Source organism: Podarcis muralis, chromosome 8 (assembly GCF_964188315.1).
Source record: "Podarcis muralis chromosome 8, rPodMur119.hap1.1, whole genome shotgun sequence".
NCBI classification, from domain to species: Eukaryota; Metazoa; Chordata; class Lepidosauria; order Squamata; family Lacertidae; genus Podarcis; species Podarcis muralis.
This window is the reverse complement of record NC_135662.1, coordinates 42,117,911-42,130,498: the sequence shown is the minus strand read 5'-3', so window position 1 is coordinate 42,130,498 and position 12,588 is coordinate 42,117,911. Positions and strand designations below refer to the sequence as shown.

The 12,588-nt window shown below is 41.1% G+C and overlaps 1 protein-coding gene across 12 annotated transcripts in view; it reads right to left on the bottom strand.

Moving 5' to 3' along the window:
- TRAPPC8 (trafficking protein particle complex subunit 8) overlaps positions 1-12,588 on the bottom strand; it is a 52,508-nt gene extending 39,920 nt beyond the window's left edge. For 4 of the 12 annotated variants that reach the window (XM_028737084.2, XM_028737085.2, XM_028737086.2 and 1 more), the window contains exons 1-3: positions 12,182-12,587; positions 6,489-6,683; positions 841-924 (exon numbers count right to left, since the gene is read on the bottom strand). In XM_028737084.2, coding sequence (XP_028592917.2) covers positions 841-924; positions 6,489-6,683; positions 12,182-12,338 — 436 coding nt within the window. In that variant the 5' untranslated portion in view covers positions 12,339-12,587. Of the gene's footprint in view, positions 1-840; positions 925-6,488; positions 6,684-12,181 lie in introns of all 12 variants that reach the window. The other 8 variants (XM_077933072.1, XM_077933073.1, XM_077933076.1 and 5 more) reach the window with 3 other exon arrangements.

Sequence of the window (12,588 nt, the reverse complement as noted above, 5' to 3'; positions counted from 1 at the left end):
ATCTAACCAAAGTCTAAAATGAATTCAAATTCCTAGTGCCTGCTTCCTCCATCTGAGACAGAAAAGAGTGGAATTGCCAAACACATAATCAGTTTAGGGAAGAGGAAACCAGCAGACTTCTCCCTTAGTTTCAGTACCAATGCTTCCTTCCATGCAAGTCCCCTTTGCAGCCTGAGTGGTTTGACAAGGGAGAAAATAGTAACCACTGATGTCTCGAGCACTGTCAATTAAGTTTCTGTTTATCACACAATCACATTCAAGATTAATCATAACAGCCTTGTTAACAATGAAAAGAACTAACTTTTCCCAGGAATAATGTGCTGGGCAAATGCAATATATCACAAACAGGAATGCTGTTGTAGTGAAAGACATCCAAATTCCATGCAACAAATGAGCAACTATACATTTGTTAAGCTATAAACTACAAGACCCTAAAACAAAATATGATTAACAACAACCCAGCTAAGAAAAATATGGTGGGTAGTGAACAGCAGCTTACAACTCATCTGAACACTACTATTATTTTCAATTATCACAAAAAAGTTATTGTTTAAAAAAGGAAAAGGAGGCAAGCATTTCTGGAAAGTCAAGCAATTTAAAATTCAGCATGCTCAATCAAGTCAATAGAGAATGATTTTCTCTTCATTTTGATCTATGGAATAATCACAATTGGATTTAAAAGAAAAGATAAGATCTCAGCAACCATCACCAATATTTATTTCTAGGAATGAAATCTATTCTAAGAAAAGTGTAGTAGGGTGGTAAGAATAGATGGATGGGTTGCATAACAAAGGAATAGAAAGGACTATTTAGGAAACCCACACCAGTCACACAAAATACCTGAATAAAACGTGGATGTGTTCAGTCCCATCAGTGTGTCTTTCCAACTACTGTACCAAGGAACACTAGCTTTAACTGAGAGATCTGACAGAGAAAACATGGAAGTATTAAACTAAGCAGGTAGTTTGTATACATTTCATCTTCGTTCAGGTTTAGGAAGCCTCCTTCATATGCATGTGAAAATCTACTGGATACATGTAAACCCTTAAGCTTCCACTGATGTCTCTGGACATAAGACACTTTCAGAACCAAACATGAAAAATATAAAACCAAGAGCAATTTGTCTGGAGCGAACTGCATCATGCTCATTCTCTTCAGAATTTGAATATTTTAAAGCTCCGGAGAAAGCAGGTGTATTTGACAGAATTTATTCAGTAACATTGAATATTTCAAGCATTTGTTATAGGGTAACTGTGTCTTACTAAGAACATAACTAGGTTTAAACATATGGGATATTTACAATATCAATCTACAACAGTTGCTTACTGAAAAAAATACCCAAGTAGCATTTTTATTTTGGGGCTTATTACAAAAAAGACTTATGCTCATTGAAATATTCACACACCCCTAAGTCTTCATCTTCTTCTTTAAATGGAGATATTGTTCAAAAGAGAAAATAGCATTTCATGGGGGTGGGGGGAGCAGGGAAAATCAGCCAGACAGAGAACATCACTTCGAACACACTTTTAAGACAATCCCAGCACAATCACTAAAAAAACCTACCTAAACAATATTAACAATCTATATTAACTATATTTTTCTCCATTCAACAGGTATCATCAGTCATGGGAACACACACATACACTCATCACAAGCCTAGCAACTCTAAAACTATACTTAATGATATGATAAAGTTGATAGCCTTTCCTTGGACTTTGTTATTTTAACTCATGTGCAATTTTATAGTTTTGTTTTGCATCTTTTAATTTTTGTCTGCTGCTACAATTTTTCTGTTTTTTATACATTATAAAATGAAATAATATTTTTTTTAAAAATTAACTGGAATACAGAAAATAATGTACTTGCAAAACCGAGACATACACCTAACACAGACAACTGATTACCCAACTAACTATAACAAGAGACAAGAGTTTTTCAGGAACAAATAATGAAACATCTCACATGGTCAGTAGTCATGCCTTTTGACATGTCCAAAGCATTTCCATTGGCCATGCATTTTTAAATATATTTAATACTCTGAGTAGGATACTTCAGACATGTCAAAGGGCATATAAAATGTCTTTTGGGGTTTTTTTAAGTGTTTAAAATACTGGGTGTATTTTAAAACATACTATTCAAAAAGTCTGTTCACACCAGCTTTCCCCCCCTGAGAAATATCTCAGGAACACGAGTTGTAGTTCACACCATATCCTCTAAGTGGAGAGTGACATATTAGTGCTCCAGTTCTGGGTTTTACTGGAGTCCTACTTTCAATAAAAGATCCTTTCTCTCCCTCTGTTGGGGTCCCTCCGTGATCTGTTCTTAGCCCCCTGCTATTCATTCTCAATCAAGCTCAAGGCCAAATTCCATCACGACAAGCCTTCCAGAAGCTGCATGCCAGTGGTGGGTCCAAAGCCAAAGAACAACAAACTGTTACAGTAGGCTATATTCCAAACAAAATCAGAGGTTTCACACACACACAAGCATCTCTCCATTTGGCAAGCAAGAGACATGATCACAGTTGTAGAACACATTCCAGCCGGGCAAAAACACTCAAAGATAATGAGCAGCAGGGCTGGGGTGAGGGTATCCAGCATAGGTAAAGTCCTGACCGCCAGAAAGGAGCCTGGAGAAATACATTGGGCCCAAGTTCCCAATGCTGGCTCTACATAGTCCTTTGGTAATTTCATCAATTTCTATGTATATCAGTCCTATTTATATGCAGACAACACCCAACTCTCTCTCCCACCCGCAAGCTGTCCCTCCCCACTCCAATCCAATCTGCAACTGCCTCTTTGATATTTCTCATTGAATGCTTTGTTATAGCCTCAAACTTTTTATGTTCAAAGACCAAACCTCATATTTTCCCCAAAGCCCTACTTCTTCTAACCTTTCCTTTCTCACTGGCATTATTACCATCCAGTCACATTTTGATGCCTAGATCATCTCTGTTCCTCATATTCAAACCATAGCTTTTCCCCTTGCAACACTGAAAAATTATAATCCTTTCCTTCTGCAAAAACGAAGTAGACTAGTCCTGACCTAGTTTGCTGCAATCTTTTCCTCTCTAGACTTTAATTGTCTCTCAGTCTCATCATATCTATCTAGTACTCTGCTGCCTATGTCATTAGCTCTGATCATGACAAAAGATGGTACAGTGGTGCCTCGCAAGACGAAATTAATTCGTTCCGCAAGTTTTTTCTTCTTGCGAGTTTTTCGTCTTGCAAAGCACGGTTTCCCATAGGAATGCATTGAAAATCAATCAATGCGTTCCTATGGAAACCGCCTTCAGACCAGGTCCGGGGACAGTCTGTCCCCCGACCTCTTCTGAAGGCTGGGGGGGGGGGACAAGGGCTTTTCTTCCCACCCCCAGCATTTTAAAAAACCCCGGGACAGCGGAGACTTCTCCGCTGTCCGGGGCGATTTTAAAATGCTGGCGGGCGGCAGCGAAGCCTCCGCTGCCGCCCGCCAGCATTTTAAAAAACTTCTCCGCTGTCCGGGCGATCTTAAAATGCTGGCGGGCGGCAGTGGAGGCCCCCGGGAAGGCAGGCAGGGGGGAGCAAAGACTTTTGCCCCCCGCCGGCCTTCAGAAGAGGTCCTGGACCTCTTCTGAAGGCCGGCGGGGGGCGAAAGTCTTTGCTCCCCCCCGCCTGCCTTCAAAAGCCGTCCGGGATAGCGGAGAAACGAAGGCTGGCGGCGGGAGGAGGTCTCTCCGCCCCGCCGCCAGCCTTCAGAGGAGGTCCGAGGACAGTGGAGAAGATGCGCTGCGCTTCCCCGCTGTCCCGGAGATTTCCCTATGGGCTTTCGTCTTGCGAAGGAAGCCCATAGGGAAATTCGTTTTGCGAAGCGCCTCCAAAAGGGAAAACCCTTTCGTCTAGCGGGTTTTCCGTCTTGCGAGGCGTTCGTCTTGCGGGGCACCACTGTATATAAATTTAATAAATAAACAGATAAATAGATAAAACACTTCTTAAATCCTATGTCGGTTACATCTCCGCTCCTAGATCCAGTACAAGTTCCTTGTCCTTTTTTTCATGGCCTTGTTCACCCTCACACCCCATTACATATTCTTTTTTATATCCCAACAGCCCTACCCATGCTCTTTCCTTCTAAAGCTCCACCATTTTCTACCACCTGAAGGTCTCCTGCAGCCTCAGAACATGTTGCCCTTTCTCTCTCATGCTGCTCCATGTGCTTCAACAGCCTCCAAGAACATCTGTATGATGTTACATCTCCTTTCCTTCAAATTACACTTTTTCCATGAAGACTTTGGCATAAAGTGTTGGTAGATAAAGTGATAAAACACTTGCTTACACTTTCAAATTTTCAATTGTAGCTAACCTGATGCACTAGCACAAGCCAGTGCAAGGACTTCCACTAACACAATGGGGTTTCCCACCCTCAAAAAAAACTGCTCTGAAGGATCGTGAAAACCCCCAGAATAGCACATGAGAGGAGAGGAAATATAGTTCCATATGCAAGTAGAAATGTTTGCGCTGACAGAACAATTGTATTACAGTAGCACTGAATTCCATTCAAAGTTTCTTGGGTAGACTTGTCCTCATATACTCTGAAAGGTCATGCACACTGGTTACACAATATAAATAAACAAAGAAATAACAACAATTTTCTCTATGCTTCATTTGCTGCTTATACATACAGTATGATTACATAAAGACATGGGGTAATCTAGAAAAGTGATGCATGTACAGGAGATTTTCAAGCAGAAAGGTTCAGGTAATAAAATTATTTCCACGGAGCTTAATTTCTAGCTAGGTGTTTCTAGAAATACAGCCTTAAAGACAGCCTTTGCAGGATTTTTGTCTTCAACTACCAAAATACTGACCATGCAAAAAACAAAAACTCAATAATTTTACTTAGTCAGCAGTCAAGTGAATACACAGAACTAAACTTGAGTCATCTAAAGCAACTTACACACATTAACTGGATTTCAACATAGTACAAATAAAGAATGAGGATGTGTTGTATATGAACAGCCACAGACAGAGAGCTACAGCAATACAAGTGTAATAAAAATGATAGGATGTATTTTAATTTGTACAGATTTCACTCCACACAAAGAACAACTATGATCTGCTTTCACTTACCGTACATGTTACAAATAGTATGAATAGGAAGGTTGCATTTCTAGAAATATGTTTATATTTTAGTTTTATGAAACTTCACTTACCTCGCCTCCCTTAATCCAGACACTATATAATAATGTTTTTTAGAAAACAATTTTTACTCCCATTAAGCAAAAAGCAGAGAACTTTTAGCTAAAGGGAGTAAGATCTAATGGGCAACATCCAATGGTAACCATCCACCAGCCAAACAAACTTCCACTCAAACAACAAGACTTTCCCTTCCTCTCCTTCCCCACACCCGTTCCAGAATCCCCTCCAAAAAATGTGCTCCAGTCTATTTTGGGGGAAAGGGAAACACAGGGAGCTGCAAGGAGAAGGGGAAATCCCATTACAAGAGTAGACATCCACTTGCACAACTTTTCTACAGAAAAGTAGTACAGGTTTCAACACTTTTTCCATAAGTAATTATATCTAAGGGCAGAATTGTATGTTACCCTAGAGTTCTCACCCCTTTCTTAACATACAGTAAAAAATTGTGGCCTGACATAAATGCATTCTGCACTTCCTGGACACTGTCAGTGATGTGGACTGAGGAATCTCATTACATAATACCACATAGGTATGCATAGGTAATACCACATAGGTATGCAGAAAGCTTATGCTGCCTTTTGGAGGGAGGGGCAGAAATCAGGCAAGTTGCTCCTTTCATATCTATGGGGTGCAAGCTTCTCACAGAACCAGAACCCTTCCTCACTACTGACAGCCACTTCACTTGGAGAAATGATGGGGGCTGGGGCCTGCAGCTGCTTATTTGTCCATCTGCATTCTATGAGCCAGATGAATATTGATGAGAGGGCAGTAATGGTGAGAAGCAATAGTGGGACAATGCTAACTTTGATGACAGCACTAAGTATATGGTTAAATGTTACAGGGTGGGAAGGATAAAGCTCAACATTTTGGGCAACAACCATTTATCTTACAACATGTACCTCTGCCCTTCAAAGAAATTTGGCTGGGATTAACAACTCCAAAATTGAAAATAAGTAGCAATGGAGAGTGGAAATCAAAGTAGGAGCATTTCTAACACTGTCTGCTGCTTTTAAAAAAACCCCAACTCCAACAGTATATATGGAATTTTATCAACATAGCAATAGGCAACGAAACTGAAGAATTCCCACATTTCCTGCACATGCAGTATTGTATTGTATTTTTATCCTGAACAATTCCCAAACTACCTATGTGTGCAGAACAGTACCTGTTATATTATATTGTATTTTTCTGTAGTAACTAATCACTGTGCAATATCAAGTTTTCAAAGCTGCAAGCTGTATGTCTCTCACTGGGAAAATATAAAACAAAACAAAATATAAAATCTTTAACACATTTCAATGTCTTGTTACATACCACTAATGTTGAGATCATAATCTCCCGCAGTAATCACATTAGCTACTAATCCTTCAGCAGGCTGACTAACAGTCACAACATCATTCAGAAGCTTCCGAATGGCTCCTTGTTGAGGCGGCTGTGTAATAATGTTGTTGACAGCAATTTTCAAGTTTTTGATTATGTGAAGTTGGTTGTTGGGATCTCTCATGTGCACTAAAGTAAGAAAATAGCTGTGTTAGACTAGTCTGCTTTGAAGCAATGCTCAATACACAACATTTCTGTAAAAAAAATCAAAACATATAGTATCTTCAAAATTTTTGAAAAAACAAGCAAGATCTCCTCACAAAATATTCAAAATGAGAACATTCCTTTAGACTGCAATCTCTCTTAAGAAGTAACTCCCACTGGAGTTAGTAGGGTGCACTTTTGATTAAACATGCATGGGATTATACTATTTTACATTATTGAAAGTGCTAGAAGCATTCAACATGGAACCAAGGACAGGGTATTCAGATGTGGGGGGGGGGGGACTTCACAAAGAAACATAATTTCATTTTTTTTTTAATATAATTTTTATTGGATTTTCAAATTTTAATACAAAGCAAAAAAGAAAAAAGAAAGAAAGAAAAAAAGAAAGAGAAAAGAGAAGAAAAAGAAAAAAGGAAAGGAAAAAAAAAGAGAGAGAAATAATCACAAATAGATTCTTTCATAACCCTCTTTCATTGACTTCCCCCCACCCCCGCCCATGCATCCCAATTTTCAAACTTAATTCAGCAAGTTCTTGTTTCATTCCTTAAACCTCTTCTTATTATATTTAAACTTAATTCCCTTTATTAGGCCCAACTTATTTATCCCATTTTCTTATATTCCTTAAATTCTTTTTCTAAGATCGATCGAGGTTCTTATACCATAAATTTCCCCATTTTCATGTTAAAATATAAGTCAAAATTATAAAACTCAAAGGTCATAAACTAGTTTTAAAACTTTCTATTTTCCCCCTCCCTCCTTGTCCGGATATCTGTCCCTTCCTAGGTATCTGCCCTCTTATAAGACTCCTAGCCCGGATTCCTCACATCTGAGGCCTCTAACACCATTTGAGTCTCTCTCTGCCTGTTTTGTTGATAATCCTTCTTATTGATCTTCCAGTCTCGAGGGATGTCCAATACAGTCTCTTCACCTTCTCTCCAGTCAATCCTAGTTGAAAGGACTTGCTGCAGGGGTTCTGCCAAATATTCCCTTAAATCACGTTCACCAATGCCAGAAAAGAGGAGGAAGTCCCAGTTATATTTCTTCATTATTTCAGCTTCCCATCTGTAGTGTCCAAAGTCTTCCTCCTTTACTTTTCTCTTTTCAAAATCCATAATCCAATAAACTTCTCTGTCCCCTTGCTGCATGAAGTCCTGTTCCTGTACTTTTTGCCCTCCAGACTCCTTATCCTCCAACTTCAAAGAAACTTTTTCCAGTTCAGCTGCAGAATCTTTCAAGGTCAAATCCTCAGTTCCATCAGTAGAGTTGCTTGTTTTTGAAATCAAAGCCGTGAGCTGTTTGTCCATAACTATCTCTTGCTCTTGTAGAATTCCCACGAGAAAAAGGGCTCTTTCTATTTCCGCTTGTAATTTTCCTCCTGCAGCCATTGTAATGTCTCTGGTCTCCCCTAGGGGGATTGCCATTTTTTTCCCCTTTACCAACAGTCTATTACTTTGTTATTACTTGTTGTTACTTATTTTCCAGCCACTTCTGGTTAAATGTAACACCTTTGGATCAGAGAGATATAAAGATACAGTTCTTGTCTTGATTCCGCTGTTTGACAACTCAGATGACAGCTGTCAAACTCCCTTTCTTTCAGGCTAGGCTAGTACGGAACACTCCCGGATCCCGGGTGGGGGTTCCCAAAAATTTTCCCAAGTACACCTCTTCCTCCAGCACAACTTAAAAAGACAAAAAAGAATAAAGAAAAAAAAAACTTATTTTCACAAATCGATGGAATCTTCTATCAGTCCCAAAAGACAACGATCTTAGGCTTTCGCTCCTTGCTTCCGATCGTGCATGCAAGGGGGGGGGGTGCGGACTTCCTTTTGACACAGCCCCCCCGTTCGCCAAATTAAAAAAGTTAATTTCTTTTAAAATCCAAATTTCGTTTTACTCACGAGGGTGTTTGTTTCAGTCCAAATGTCAGGAAGAAAGTTGACGCTCTCCGGCAATGGCTTGCGGCTTCGCTCCACCGAGGTAGCGATCGACTCTCAGCACCACTCCACTCCTCAGACCTTCTCCGCAGCCTTTAAAAAGGCTCTTCGACTGTCAAGGAGGGCGCTTAAGGTGCCCACCGAGTCACCAAGTCCACAGGTATCCGCACCTGTGGTTTCTAAGGGCCCCCGCGTCGCCGGCGCGGCAAGACCCGTCCTCGATGGAGCCGATTCCCTCCGGAGCTCGGAGGGAATCCGCCATTAAACCGATCGCGTCAACCCGGAAGTCTCCAAAGAAACATAATTTCAGTTGTTGCTGTCAGCACAGCATTCCCTCTGAAGTGTTCAAGTCATTTTTAAAAGTGATTTATGTTTTCAATAGTAGAAATTTCTGTCAGTGATGTCAAGCACTGGAAAATTTTCTCGTGCTTCTTTTTTGTGGAAAATTTTCTGTTTGAAAAGCTCATTAGTAACAATGAGTTAATGCCAAAGGTAAATACTATTTTAGGCATTCCCATTACAATAAACCTATACTTTATAGGGATAACCAAACAGTCAAAATATCTTTAATAAACATCCTTCTCCTATTAAAAAGAATCCTATATCCCTAGCCCTATCTACAACATGCCCTTCTGTTTTGATAAATTTAATGCAGGAAACTATTATGAGTATATTATTTTGCAGTACATATTGTATATGTTATAATAATGGCTTGGATCCATATGAAGGTTGCAATGGCAGCAACATCTCATGATCAAGAGTTCCACTAATAGGATGCTCTGTCAGTGGAAAAGGAAAATCATTTTTGCTGTTCTTCACTCCCACCTGAATCCCCTTGAAAATCTTCTCCAAAGAGTTGGAGGAGCCTTCAGAGAAGTAATGCAGGGACTGCAAGGGAAATGGGGTTGGGGGGGGGGGGAGGCCACTAACCTCTGCACTCCACTGGAAGCCTCCAATGAGTAAGAACATAAGAGCCTGCTGGATCATGCGAATGCCCATCTACTCCAGCATCCTGTTCTCACAGTGACCAACCATGTGTCTATGGGAAATCTGAAAGCAGGGAACTGAGTACAACAGCACTCTTCCCACTTGTGATTCCCAGCAACAAGGACGCAGGCACATACTGCCTCCAACAGTGGAAGTCCCTCAACAAGCAAAAGGAACCCTTTGGTTGCAGTTTGGTGTGTGTGAGATCTACGCCATTATATTTCTCATTTTACAATCACTATATCTAAGCAGTTTTTACCTGTCCTGAACACCTTTGGATGAGTTATAAATCATAAGAAAAACTGGTATTCATATTCTTAGTTTGTAACTAAACTTGTCACTTTGACATCCTTCCATTTCTAGTCTCCTATCTGACACTTTTCCAAATTCACAGAAATTGCCCTCAACTTTGTATTCCTGTTCATTATGTTTCCAAACAAGCACATCTGTGAATTGCAGAAATTCTTGGTAGATCTCCAGCTGAAAAACTGCCTGCCTCTAATTCACATTTCCCAATTCTGGACACATTAAAACAAGGTGCAAATGAAAGGAGCAACTTAAAATACAGTTTGGTAGGCAGTATGCCAACACCCCTGCTTAACATACTCCTTACCTACAAATTGTAATTACTTATTGTTTCCATCCATGAAGGTTCAGCACAGGTAAGAAACATAATTAAAGACTGCATCGATACAGTGATTATAAAATGAGAAATATAATGGTGTGGATGTCATCCCCACCTGCAACTAAAGGGCTCCTTCTGTTTGTGGAGGGAGCTGGGATATCCCCACTGTACTTATTCACAAAAGCTGGTATAAAATACAGTACAGTGGTACCTCAGGTTAACTACTTAATTCATTCCGGAGGTCCGTACTTAACCTGAAACTGTTCTTAACCTGAAGCACCACTTTAGCTAATGGGGCCTCCTGCTGCTGCCATGCCGCCGGAGCACGATTTCTGTTCTCATCCTGAAGCAAAGTTCTTAACCTGAAGCACTATTTCTGGGTTAGCAGAGTCTGTAACCTGAAGCGTATGTAACTTGAAGCATATGTAACTCGAGGTACCACTGTACTCAGAAATGCTGGCAGGAAGTGGCCATCACTTATCCTAGAAGAGTGGTTAAAGAACTTATGATTTCTTTGGGGCAGCAAAGTTGTCCACATATGTGTATATTTCAAACGAGCCTAGCATGTGCACAATTAGAATTCCAACAGCTTAATCCTAAATGTATCGGCATTTATTTGTTACATTCACATCCTATATTTCTTTCATGATAACAGAATACACTGAGCTCAGTGATGGTCCCCCATCTAAGCTCTGACCAGATCCAAGCCTACTTAACTTCAACAAAGTTGCTGTTTCATGTGCCTTTAAGCAATGTCCTGCTTACTTGGAGTAATACATTAGCAAAGAAGAAGAAGAATACAAAAGCAGTTCTTCTGAAAATTGTTGTTTTCACCAAGAGCCATTTCATTACTATCTAATAAATTATTATTATTATTATTATTATTATTATTATTATTATTATTATTATCATCATCATCTATAGATGCCATTTTACAGCAGCAGAAAATGTGCATATTTAATAAAAACACTGCTTGACCAACTAAAAATGTATTTAATGTTTTTAATGTTCAGATAGCATAATAAATACAAAGCAATAATGTATAAAACAAACCAAAACAAATTAATAATTACTTGATGTTTCTAACTGATTTTCATTTAGCAAAGGTGAGCATTTTGTTAAATGTGCTTTCCTAGATTGTAACACCCAAGTTAAAGTAATTTATTCCTTTTTCAAACATCACCTATGTGTTTGTTTGAGAAACATATGTAATATTTCTATTGGAACAAAATTATATAATCATTTTGTCAAATCAGCCTAAGTCTCACAGGGAGCAATCTCCAGTACATATAACTGAGGCTACAACTGACACATCCATTGTTAATAACCACTAGCATGGCTCACATCAACAGGGTTTAATTTGAGCCAGCACTTGTAGGGCATTCTGTGTCATCTTTTACCTCTGAAGTGTGGAAAATTGGTAAAGGACACCACTTTCACAAAATACAACCAAAATATTGATCAGCAGAGCGTAATTCTGCCCACGAGGGTCCTAATGACTTGCTGTCCCTGTTGCTGCAAAGGCCCCTGGACATCACACTTCAGAGACATTTGCCCCGCTGGAGTGAAAGCATAAGCCGGATCCAATGCTCCCCCCTTCAGAGTAAACAAGATGCCATCACCCACGTGAACAAGTACCCTCCTGGCTTTCGCAGAAGGGAGAATTTGGCAAGCGATCTGTATGGGAAGCAGCTGCCTGAAGTCGGAACTTCAGCAAAGGGAGAAGTCCACACAGTGAAAGGGGCTCCTGCCTCGGAGGGCTCTGGAGATGTACATACTGCCCCCGCCCAGCTGCCTCGCAGCACCCACACCCGGAAGGGACGGGGCGGCGGCGGCAGGGGTGCTCCGGAGGCGGCTCTCCCTTCCCCTCCCACCATGTAAACAACCCAGTTCCGCTCCCGCCAGGTGACACCGACCTTCCGAAGTGAGGCGACAGAAAGGCTTTATGAGCTCGCAGAAGCCCAGGTTGTTCTTGCGGGTGACCTTCTCCGCCTCCTCGCTGCACAGCGCGGCCACCAACGGCACGAACGAGTCCTGGAGGAACTCCTGCGCCGACTGCACTCGCTGGGCCATCGCTCCGGCCGACTGACAGGGCGGCCCGCCGCGCCGAGCCCAAGCGATGGGCCGGCCCCCTCCGGCCGGCTTAGCCCGCTCCTTTCCTCCTGGAAACGCTTCCCGCCTCGAGCGCTGAGGCCGAATCCCCGCCGCAGACGAGCGCAGAGTTGGGCTGCCCGCGCTGACACCCGCCGCCCCGCCAAGCCCCTCAGTGACCGCCCAGACCCGCCATATTGAATCCGGAGAGCCCAGACAACCGGGTCAGCCT